General features: G+C 41.9%; 1 protein-coding gene across 3 annotated transcripts in view; it reads right to left on the minus strand.

Moving 5' to 3' along the window:
• Rnf130 (ring finger protein 130) overlaps positions 1-12,692 on the minus strand; it is a 104,599-nt gene that overhangs the window by 18,192 nt on the left and 73,715 nt on the right. The window contains exons 6-9 of one of the 3 annotated variants that reach the window (XM_021651737.2): positions 10,775-10,871; positions 9,539-9,743; positions 6,179-6,272; positions 919-1,104 (exon numbers count right to left, since the gene is read on the minus strand). In XM_021651737.2, the coding sequence (XP_021507412.1) occupies positions 1,089-1,104; positions 6,179-6,272; positions 9,539-9,743; positions 10,775-10,871 (412 nt within the window). In that variant the 3' untranslated portion in view covers positions 919-1,088. Of the gene's footprint in view, positions 1-918; positions 1,105-6,178; positions 6,273-9,538; positions 9,744-10,774; positions 10,872-12,692 lie in introns of those variants that run through there. The other 2 variants (XM_021651739.2, XM_021651738.2) reach the window with 2 other exon arrangements.

A 12,692-nucleotide genomic window follows, 5' to 3' on the forward strand; every position in this document is an offset into this window, starting at 1 on the left:
AAATAAATCACATTTCTATTGGAATGAAATACTGCTACGTGATGCAACATCAATGAACCCTGAAAACACAGAGAACCAAGATATATAAGGCTATACCCTATGAAGTGCTCAGAATGGGTACAGAGAACATGCAGTGGATTTACAGTTCCAGTGCTGGCACGGGTGGGAAGTTCTATGAGTGGGTGTGGGAGTTCCTTCTGGGGTGATGAAATGTTCTGGAATTAAGAGGCCTGTGATGGCTGTGTGGCCTGTGAATACCCACAGAAACATGATATTTCAGAGATGTTAATACGAAAGCCCAAGAATTGACTACTCTAGAGTTTACAAATATCAACAATCCTTTAAACATATAATATGACAAAACAGCTCAATAGTTTCTTCAATTAGGCAAAGACATTTCATTTACACACGTTAAAATGGCTCTCAGTTAATTCTTTTGCGTTCTCTTTTTGAAAAAGCGTACTGTATACACTACGTAAAAGAAGTGTCTTGGTTTGGAAGTCCTTGCAACTCATTCCTTTGTCCCACAAATAAATTTATTGAGCACTTACTACACGCAAAGCACACTCCCAGGTGTGGGATATACAATGGAAGCAACAGCTACAAGTTCTGGATGTGAAACTCAAGTCCTGGTGAAGGCCCATGGGCCACAGACAAAGGAAGGAGAAATTACCAGAGTTACAGGCATCTGTGAGGAAAATAAAATGGAGTAAACCAGCTGGGCACCAAGGGAGCAGTGCCACACAGGATGTCCCTGCTCTGCCACGCCAGTCAGGCACAGAAGGAGCCCACCTTAAACACCAGCAGCCACACTGCATTGTCCCTGCCCTCTTACGGAGTTGTGAGCACATTCTACACGTGGTATCAAAATCAGCCTCCGAAACACATGCTGGCAAAGGACACTTAGCAACACGGTACTTTCATTTTATTATTTATTTATTTTAATACAAAGCTTTGGCATTAGCAATTTTATGAAAAAATAAAATGTACTAAAAATAAACGCTTGTGTGGCATGATTGGTAAATGATGCACAAAAATAGGTTCTTTTTCCTTCAAGGCAATCAGTCAGAAAGCAGTGTTTTCCTTCTTCAAAACCATTCTACCCTATGGAATAAAAGGGAAAACAGAGGTCATTAATTAGTTACAGGGTAGCTGTCAATATTCTAAAACAACAGAGACATGATCCTAACTGCAGGATGGCCTGGGATTGTCCCCAGCCTTAGCTGCCAGAGACCAGCAGTTTCCGACTGGTAATTGAGCAGCTCGTCCTATCAAAATGCTTTAACATTCCCAGAATGAAAATAGGAAAAAGATGGGGAGCAGTGCCCTGTTTAACTTTGGGGGGGAGAGGAGGACGAGGACGGGCAGGTGTTATCCAAGCTGGTTTTGTAGCTGCTTTTGCTGAACGTGTTCTTCTTTACCGCTCTAGACTACCATGGCTTATTAGGAAGAGCTGAGGAGCACAGCTCAGGGATGTGCAGCGATCCGTTCTAGGAACCGCTCAGATTTTGGGTGCACTGAGTGTTATCTTAGTGTCTCTATAAGAGGTGCTAATCAGTACCTACAGTCCTTTGGAAAGTTTCCTGGTGCCCCAGGATCCTGTTCGTCCTTTGCAGCCCCTGACGCTGTAAGACCACTCTAGTCTCACAACCCTCTGTACTTGGCTTATTCCCTAAGCAGCACCTTCCTAACACCACATCTGGCTCATTTCCACTGTGTGGGGGATCCATGCTTCAAACCACTTGACTTTTGGCTGTCATACAACTCTCCAGGTCTCTTCATTTCTTCCCTACCTTGTGATGACTTCTTCCTCCAACTCCCACTTTTACCTATCTTTCTGCCTCCATTCCTCTCAGCCACCACGAAAAGCCTCAACCACTCTCCAGTGTTTATACAAAGGTCTGGACTCTGCTCTGCCTCTCCTCACTCTGCGCCCTTTTCTTCTGTGAGGTTCCTCAGTGCAAAAGCAGCCACTCTCTCAGGTGTGTCCCACAGAGTACAGCGCTCCCTCTCTCGCTCACTTTCTTCACTTCCAACTCCTGCAGAGGTGGCCAGGCCTCTCAGCTCACCCTGTTCCCCATGAGGCTGGTGTCCAGTGAGCACTGAGGCATGGCATTACAATGACTAAGGGAGCTAGCCAACTTTTTGTGGAAAAGGCTCTGTTATGAACAACGGTCACTTTTCATAAGCGCCCTTGCTCATCTGACATAGGCCCCGCTCAAAGTGCCACATCTTCCTTGTAATATCTCCTTAGAAAACCTGGGTATTGTGAGACAGAAGGGCCTTTTAGGAACAGTAACATTAGGTGCTCTGAGAAAAAGGAAAATGGCCACTACCAAAGACCAAAGGTAACTGCTGCTTTGCTTAGGACTCTTCTTCCAAATCATCTTCTCAGAAAATAAACTTTCTTCTCTGGTCACAATTGGAGCCCTCAGTGCTCTTTGGAGTAGTCAGGCCCAAGCAGGGTAAAGAAAGGAGTTGGGAGCAGAGGCCTGAATCCCACTGTCCTCCTTAAGCATTGTCAGGGATCACTCAATCCTTCCTCCTATCTGTCTAAAGTATCATCCTCAGATTGGATAAAAGAATAAATACAGCAAGAAGGAAGATGACCTAGTCCTAGCATACTCCTCAGAAAGTAACCTTAAGTCTTTGTGGTTACATGAGAGGTATTCTTTGTACCATAAAAAACAAAGATGGATGCTAGTCTGACCAAGAAATAGACCTCTAAAATTCTTGACCAGTGTTTCTCAAAATGCTCCTAAAGTCAGTTTAGAACTTTAAAGTTCTGACAGGGAAATAAAGCACAAGACAGTTTACATCACAGGATGTGGCAGGCAGTAAGAGCCACCTTCTGTTTCGTCGTGTATGAGGGAGTACTAGTAGGTCACAAAGCAAAACAGATCTCACTCTGGGAGAAGGTAAAGAAGCCTGGTAACTTTGCTTTTGAAATGTCAAGTCCTGAAAGAGGCAACTAGAAAGCAACCCTACTGCTTGTCACACACGCTCCAATCCTGCCCAGCAGCGTGTGACTCAAAGGGAAACCTGCCTCTCACAGCTCCAGACCGTGCTTCTGGGTGAATAGCCAGGCAACAGCTAGCAAGCTCATTAGCTTACCCGTTGTCCATATGGATAACTTTGCCTGATAGAAAGTTAGGTTAGTCCATCAAACCCACTTCCTTGTGATGCCTCAAGGGCTCTAGAACTATATTAAGCCTTGTTCTCTTTTGCACTAGCTGTACATTATGAGGCTACTGTGCACACACAGGGGTGCTTAGTCCATAGCAGCTCCTTTTTTCTCTACCAGTCCTTGGGACACCCTGAGATACCTCTTCTCTACTCTTCCCTCCTGTCTAAGCAAAGCATCCCTCCATTTTCAGAGCCTTATATATTAGCACTCTGCTCATTTCTCAATGTTCTTCTCAAACAGAAGCGTAACAAGCTGGCTGTAGTGATGCACTCCTCATCTTCGCTGTAAATTTATTGCTAGATAATGGCAAAATGAGCAGGTAGGTTAAAAAAATCCATAAATAAAGAATCATAAAGTTGTTTTAAAAAACTTTTTATCTGGAATAAAACCATTGAGAAATTTCTACCAACCTGTTAAAGAAACACTGGCACAGAGAGACTGATCTTTATCTCTCACAATAAATGCACTTAAAAAAAAAATCAAGTGATTCATGCTTGTAAAAACAACAAAACCCCCAAGCCACATATAACTCATAATGGAGAGGAAAACATTACCCTGAAAATATAACCTAAGAGACCCACCAGCAATATTTTGGTGGCTGTCTTTTTATGCGCTCTCAGGGTACACACAGGTGCACATGCACACACACTCACTCAACTTTCTCTCTAAATGGGGTTAGGAACACTGTCCTTTAGAATGATTTTGAAGGCAAAGAAGTAATAGTCAAACGAGGAACTGCAAATCAACCATCTACAAAGGCTAATGGGTGAGGGGTTGACTAAGACATGGCCGTGAAGACCCATGACTTAGGTTCTGAGTAATGCATTTATGCAAGCAACTGAAGCAGTACAACCCAGGCACTGGGTTCCTATTTAGCATTCTTTAAAGTATTTGATGTATAGACTGAGCCTCTGCTAAGATTCTGAGTGAGCAAGCAGACCATTAAATTGTCTAGTAATTCTACACAAGTGCCCACAGCATTACTATCTGTTTGTACTAATTGTTACTCATAGTCGAATGTTTTAAAATATTTAATTACATTTACTTATTTTATGTGTCGGGGTGTGCATGCGGTGTCTGCAATGGCAGGTGTATGGAGGTGATAGGACAACTTGCAGGAACCATGAGGTAGATTATGTGACTGAACTCAAGTCAGGCTTGGCAGCAAGTGCCTTTACCCATTGAATCAGCTCATCAGCCCTCTCACTGGCAAAATCTTAAGAACTGGGCTTATGTTATTATTTAGCTTGATGGGGAATTAGCAAGACAAGTGACTACAGACAAAACAATGACTTCACTATGAATGAAAGTGTTTTTGAAATCATGAGTACCCAGAGTTCCTATGCTCTGTCTGTCTCTAATTTCATAGACAAAATTAAATTTACTGGCTTTAATTTAACTTTAAATTACATTGATCTGTTTTATATGTGTGTATGTGTATGTGTCAGAGGACAAATTGTGGAAGTTGGATTAAACTTAGGTCATCAGGTTTGGCAGCAAGGGTCTTCCCTGAAGAGCCACCCCACCAGTCCCAGACGGCCATCTTTTTTCACACAACTGTAGCAGAATCTCAACGGACTTAGTTTGGCTAACATTTATTGAGCACTTAATACGTACCAGGCACGGTGCTACGTCAATAGCCCTATGATGTAGACTACTTTATCTGTTTATTTTGATGATTAAAATAATCTTCAGATAAATTTAAATGGCCAAGTCTCACAACTGGAAAAAGGGAGGAGCAGAGTGAGAGTCAAACCTACGTGTCTGACTCTAGAATCTGACATTGTATCCTGATGGCAACTGCATCTAGTAGCATCAACAGAAGTAGCTAGCTGCTGACTGACCTAATGGATAGATAATCTAAAGGGTGAAGAAATGCCAGTGTACCACAATACCACAATAACCTCTCAATATGTACGTGGTCACAGATGCCAGAAGGTATTTCCTGCAAGTATTTGTCAACAGATCAGGTTAGAGGTAAGATGTCAGGGGAAGCCGAAGTTTTATGTTTCTTCAGCTGAACAGTATTAATTTATTCTAGGAGACTGGTCACTGTTGACAACTTCAAGTGCTAGGCCACACTCCATCATGGAGAGTAGATGATGTGCACAGTAGCAATGTAGCTTGAAGTTGGGCACTGGCCCTGGGCTGCAGCCATCTCTAACTTGTATGGATAATCCAATAAAAGAAGGGCCTGAATAGTAAATGACAAGATTTAAAGCAAAAGAAAACAAAGCCCTTCCAGTATATCACCATAGAATACTACTTCTGGAAAATCACTGCATCAAAATGATGTCTTCCCTACAGCAGCCCTCATAGCGACATGCAGCTTCTGCCAGCATTCCTAGCTCTGAGCATTCCTTGGGGCAAGGCCATCTCACCAGTAAGAAGCCTGACTGGTATTGTTCCTTATGGAGAACTCAGGTCATCAGGCTTATGGAGGCCAGCTTTACCTTTCTGTAACCTATACTGGCCTCTATTTGCCCTTGGAGAGGCAGTCTATTCTGACATCTCTACCTCCCTACAGTGTTCTGAGAGTAGTGGATTTCCTTCCCATTTCTCTCCTATCTTTGACCATAGGCAAAGGTTTCTGTGTTCTCCCAAAAGTTGACTCACGCTCCTGGCAAAGTCCTTTGAGCACATGCAGAGTGGGGTTATTCCTGTCAATGGTGAGGCCACTGAGGCCACTGGTGTTCTTCACAAACTGAGCCTGCTCTGGTGTCCTGGCATCTGCATGATGCTGTGGATCCAGCCTGTATTAGAGGGCCTCCAGAGCTTTTGCTCATGTATGCTGGTCTTACTGAACAAAGTGAACTCCCATTCCATGTGACCAAAAATAGATGCTCATGAAATAAATTATTTTGCTAATTATGATCCTGTTGGGATCAGCATGAAACAGGTGGGAAGCCAAGTCTCACCATCTTCATGAAAATTACATGTTTTCTTGGGATCATCTTGCACATGCAATCCAAAAAACAATTTGTTACTTACTCATTAGCATTCAAGCTAGCTGTGGCTCTGATGATCATGTAGCAGAGTGTGAGAGCACTGAGGAGGCCAAAACTGGCAATAATAAACCATTCTTCTGTTGACAAAGGAAAGGGAGGAAATCACTCTGGGGAGAAGGTTTAAGTCAAATCGATGTCAACACTTCCCTCAAATACGAAGCAGACGTCAACGGAGGTGTAAGCCAAGGCTGGCTCAAGGAAGTCAAGCAGGAGGAAGTTTGCCAGAAAGCTACTAACTAGAGAAGGTTAGTGGAAGTACTGGGAAAAGCTGCAAGGAGAAAGGAAAGCATGGCTCAACCATTTCTTTCAGTTTCGATCCAGAAGTACATGAGGAGTGTGGCCACCAAAAGGCATGGAATACTTTATGTAGGAGAACTGTACATGGACATACATGTTACTGTGAATTTAAATGACAGCAGAACAACCATACTTGTAACCATTTTTTAAATCTCCTTTTGCTATTTCTGCATGACTCTAGTACTCCGTCTTAGATAAGGGTTAGGAACATGGAGTGGGGTTCTCAAGTCTTGTGGGCATACTAAGCAGAAAGCTGCTCCTCCAAGCCACTCATGTCTGCACTGTTTTTTCATATCTATCAGTCTAGAATACTCATACTAAAAAGTCTTCACAGTTGTACCAAGAAAATAGGTTTGTGACTCCTGCTGAAAAGTAAGACTGGTCCTTCTGTCTTTGTAGAGAGGTAGGAGGGGCAGAGACTGACAAGGTACTTGGCTATCAAAGAGCTGAAACTCTGTTGTGTAGAAGTCAAAATCAAAGTCATGCCTGTACGAGGAGGAGGGAGACTAAACTGGGGCCGGAGAACCAATCTGGCTTGCTCTAAAGTCTTGACTACAAAATACTCTCAAGAGTAAACTAAATAGGGATGGCTTAACAAAGTAATTGTTTAAAATTCTTCTATATATGTATCAAGGCATGACAAATGATCATATATGCAAAACTGCCTAGCAAGAGGTTTCTTCATCCTAACATTTTTTTTTTAGTTAGTATACAAAATAATGACTTTCATATGACTTCATATATGTAACATGGGTATTCTTTTTTTAAAAAATTAGTTTTAATTATGTGTGTGAGTGCAGGTGGCCATGGAGATTAGAAGGTGTGGGACCCCCCTGGAGCTGGGGTTACGAATGGCTGTAACCCATGTGGGTGCTGGGAACTAAACTTGGGTTCCCTTGGAAGAATATCAAGTGCTCCCAGCAGCTCCACGTTGGGTATTTCTTAGTCTGGGTTTCCTGAATCCTAAAACTGTGTAAACTGTGTGTGCACAGGCCTCTTTTCCAGAAAAGGCTTAGAGAACTTACTCTCTACACTCCCAAGATGGCTGAGTTTGTTTTAGCAGCTCATCTTTGCTGGCCTGCTTGGTTTATATGATTAGAATGCCTAGCAAACTCTTCATATAACACTGCAGCCACTGCTTCTTGGATTACAGGTTTTCACATCATTAGATTTAAGCTTTTTATTTAAGTCAACATGAACATTCAAGAACTCATGGAAAATCCATGATTTTAATCTATGTATTTTTTAAAGTTAGGAATAATGAATATTTTAAAAATTTAAGAGATGGTTATCAACAGCAAGGAGCTTAACACAATATTAATTTTTCCTTTTCTTTTAACGATAGTTGAGGTTCCAGTTTGTTTGCTTCTACCTCCTAAGTGCTAGGAAAACTGAGAGTATAGGCATGTTCCACTGTGCCTGTTATTTATTTGTCTTCCTTAAAGGCAGACTCCTCCACACTGGGATTGGACTGAGATCCTTGCAGCATGTGTCCCAGCACGGAGCTGTCACCCAACTCGCTTTCTAATAAACCTCTGTTCATGATAAGCAGACCGACACTTAGTGACTTTAATCACATCTGTATTTCTGAATTCTGAACACACGAACCTATGTTTGTCTTTGTATGTGAGAAATGCCATCACAGCACCACCTGGCAGACCCAAGAGCACTTCAGCAGCAATCTTCTGTGCCTGGGTCACCTTCTCACGGCCCACTGCTTAGTTAGCACAGTGCCTTGCACACAGTGGGTGTTGGCTGAATGTACTGTACTTGCTTATGGCAATAAGGGACTTGGAAGGAAAAGAGGTACTCTGGGTCTCGACAATCACATGATTTTCTTTATTGGCATTATGTGTAAATTCTGATAAAAGTGCTTTATTTGGTATGTCAATTATTTTTATCATCAAAAGATTTTATTATCAAGATTTTGAAGACATTTACACATAAAAATAACAAGATGTGTGCTTAATGTAGTAGGTGCTCAATAAATGCCTCATCAACAACAGACTTTCAAAAATGCAATTTTAAATCACTTATCTCCTTTCGTTCTGTTAGACCAGATTTTGAAATTCTAGACAATAAAACCTAAATGCCAAAGTAGGAAAAGCATGAAATGCTGCTAAAACAAGCATCAGGAAATGGTGAGAAATGAGCCACACTATATCAAAGAACAGTTTTACTTATAAAGGAATGAAGCTCTTGGCATTCAGACAAATGGCAATCTCTGGATGGTTTAGAACCATGCACTTCAACAAGACAGGCCACAGAAGTCTTAACATGTAAAGAGCACGCTATTCCATAAGCTGCTCCCATGTCTGTTACTGACTCCAAAAGGTAAGTGGAGCCCCATCAACTCTAGGCTTCAAGTCTTGGGCAGGCAGCAGCATAATTAGAAAAGGCAGCACCAGAGTGGCGACGAGAGATGGGTGAAGGGTTGTTAGATGGAAACCGCATGTAAAGGATGAAAATGGAGAAAAGAAGTTGCTTGTTATGGATGAATGCCTACAACACCCATACACACGCCACCAGCCCACTCACACTGTATATAGATGGGCACTGTCCTCACAACAGTACACTTTTGCTTATTAACAGTTCAACAATTAAGACATTCATAACTAGCCCAGAATATTTTTTAGGTTCAAATTCTACATTAGTTTTTTTTGCCAAGTTTCTTATAGCCTGGGAGATGAGCTCATGGGCAGCAGGCAGTGCTCAGCACACAGCACACCGACACTGCTGCCTGCCAGCCCGCATTACACTCCAGCGTCCCTCTTTAAAATGCCTCTTTGCAACGCAATGATTTCAAAACAAGGCTTACCAAACAGCCATTAAGACAAACCTTTAAAGGCCTAACCACATAATCACCAGCACATTCCTTACTGTACAGAAAGTTTTGTTATTCCAAACACCTGTTTAATTGTACACACTATCTTTTCCTTTACAAAAGTGCTGGACCAGGTGGCTGCATCTTTCTCCTTGACAGTCACCAGATGCCCAACAAAGGCAGCAATGCTGTCTGGTGCCTGGGCAAAGGATCCCCACTTACTTGTTACTGCAATGTTGATTTCACCCGTTCGAGGAGTGAGCTCCCCATCTTGAGGAAGAGGCGATATCCCTGAAGTTCGCAGTGGCTCAAGGCCAAGAGAACTGTCGCTGGCAAGGTCACCGAGGGCTGATCTTCGGTTGACTGCTTGGGTTCTGGTGAGCCTCTCCATATCAAATGCTACATTATCAGTACATGGCAGATTTGGCTGCAAAATATTTCCACATTAAACATCATTTTAAGAACAAGTTCATGAAACCCTGAATGCGGAACACCCACTGCAAAGACGTCTCATTTACCTGCCCACCTACCTTTCCTACTGTCATTTAAGAACCTTTCTTCAAAAAAAAAAAAAAAAAAAAATCAGCTGCTTTTTCTCCCCACAACAGTACAAAGAAAAACCAGAGTGGAGCCCTATCATTTACACTGTAACTTCTTGAAAATGCTCCATTTACTTGGTACCTAGTTAAAAAACATAACCAAACCAAATTTCTACCTTTAAAAACAAAGCATACAACTAAGAGCAGATCAAAGCTCAGGCTTATAAACTGTACGAAAATAATCTGCTTCAAAGCCTAAGCATCCAGCTACAGCCAAATCTCTCCCCATGTGAAGGGGGTACGAAACACCAACAGCAGAGAAAGAAGTGGCCCCTTCTGTCTGTAGGAAACAGCACATGAAAAACAGTGGCTCACACAAGGGACAGCTCCTAGAGCAAAAGAACTCTATTTTAAAGCCTCTCAAAGTTCTGTTAAAAAAAATTAGAAACTCAGTCTAAGAGCTGATACTTAAAGTACTATCACTTCCAAGAAAACATAGCAGCTATCATTTATTCCGGAAGGCCCCATTCAAAATGGACAGAGGACAATTCCATATGCTGGCCATCAGAGACAGCCTCTGTAAACTAGTCTCACAGTGAGGATGACTTGGCCCAGAGAGGACAGGTAGTAACGGTGAAAGACTTAAACTTGTTTTTCTATTAAAAGTATAGCCTAGATATATACTTCTCTTGACAGTTTAGTTGAAAGCCTTAGTCTTTATCAGCTGAGATATCTCTCCTGGAGCTCCCTGAGGTAGTTTAGAACCTGTAAGTCATTTGGAAAAAAGGCTCTCTTGTACCAAGAAGGTCTACATGGCAAAGAGAGCTGGTGTATTATAACGAGATTTGGTCATGCCTTCTATTATGCCAGTTGTATTACATTATATGTGGATATGATATTGTATAAACAGAGAACATACCACAATTCCTAGGGCTTTCAAAATATTAAGTTTGCACATAGGACAGGTACAGTGTTCACTCAGCCAGGGATCCACACAGGATTTGTGGAAAACATGCCTAGAAAATAACAGAAAATTATGTCATAAATTACATACTGATGAACTCCTAGGTCAAGAATTAGCATTGTTAGTGTTTTCTACTTTAGGGCATGTTCAATGCTGAAGAGGTAAGTAGTGGTGGCATATAAAAAGGTAACTTACAGAAGCGTCTAGAACCCAGTCTCATGTGGTAACAGCACTGTAATGAGAGTGAGTGGGAGGTGAATGCTAGACATGTTTTTGTGCTGTGCTGGGGATCCAACACAAGGATGCTGTAAGTGACAGGGTTTTGCTGTGTTGCCCAGGGTGGTCCCAAGCTCAAGTGATTCCAGAGTAGCTGGGACTTTAGGTGTAAACTACTGTGCTCCAACTTGCCTTTTCATGCCACTGAATTCCAGAAAACACTTGGAGAGATCTAGAGAAGTATATTAAGAATAAAGATAACCAGATTTATAAACCAGCTGTATTTTAAAAGAATAGTTCATGTAGAAAAATGGAGTTTCACAATGATATTAAGTTGCAGCTGAATCAAGAGTGCTCTTGATAAGTGGTAGTTTTACGGAGGTCAACCAATGTTGAACACTGGTAAAAGTCCCAGGGCAGTTAGAACTGTTCTAAGGGGGTGAACCATATCTAAGAAGAAATCACCAGGTGGTGATTCTGGTGTTAAAGGGCTAAGGATGGGTGAGGGAGTGGGTGGGGATGGTATCCTCTGCTATTCAGGAGAACAGAGAGTTATATCCTCCCAATAGAAGCCAGCCACCCAGGGAGGGCCTGTATTCTTTGACTAGGAACTTGTTCCCGTGAAAGTCTGGAGAAAAGGTGGATAGGCAGAGACCATGCCCAAGCTCTGGCACTCTTTCACAAGAACTTGAAGAAGTTGCCACGCAGCATGGGGAGCCTGGAGTGCTGGGTTAACAGAAAGGGGCCATCAACAGATACTCAGGCAGTTTTGGAAGAAAGGTTCTGAGTTTGGGATAAAAGACAATTTGAGAAATACCAAATGGGCCTTCATATTACTTTAACCTTGATTGTTAATTTATAATTTAATATTTTTTTTTACTACAGTGAAAATTTGTAATTTTGATTTCTTTAAAAAACAGAAATATTATGGGAATATGTTTTTGTTTTAATCCTAGGTGTGGAGATACGAGGCTGCTTTACAGCAGGTGACTATGATTTGCCTAGTGCTCTAGAAGGGGCATGGTTTTGACAGCTGCAGATTGTTTCTGAGAGTGTGTGACATTTGGAATTCTGGATATATAAATGCTAGGGTCCTGAGAGGCAAGGTTGCTGCTGGCTGGTTGGTGGTTGGATGCTATTGGTTGGTGTTTGTCAAGTAGTTGTGCACAAAGAAATGAGAAGAAATTAGATATCCTGACAGTGAAGATCAAACTTGCCCCAAGAAACTTCATGCCCCTAATCAGCAGGAAGCAGTCTAACAATAATTTTGACCCCTTTCCCTTCTATCTTCTTTTTCCTCCTATCTAGTGATAGGGGGTTAATAAGGGTGGAGAAGGGTGGAGGAGAGAAAAAGGACCCAGGAAGTAGTTTAAAAAAATGCCATTACAGTTAGCTATTTGAAAATGTAGTTTTGGCCAGGCTCAGTGATGCACGCCTGTAACCCCAGTGTTCAGAAAGGCAGAGGCAGGCAGATTGCCATAAGTTTGAGGCCAGCCTGGTTTATTGGCGAGTCAGACAGCCAAGGCTACACAGAGAAACCTGTCTTGGGGAAAAAAAAAAAAAAAAAAAAAAAAGGAAAGGAAAATGCAGTTTTGATTTAAAAATGTGGTCTAGAAAACTTTTAACTACGATGCATATGACAATTTCAGCCAATAAT

The sequence above is a fragment of the Meriones unguiculatus genome, chromosome 11 (genome assembly GCF_030254825.1).
Source record: "Meriones unguiculatus strain TT.TT164.6M chromosome 11, Bangor_MerUng_6.1, whole genome shotgun sequence".
NCBI lineage: Eukaryota > Metazoa > Chordata > Mammalia > Rodentia > Muridae > Meriones > Meriones unguiculatus.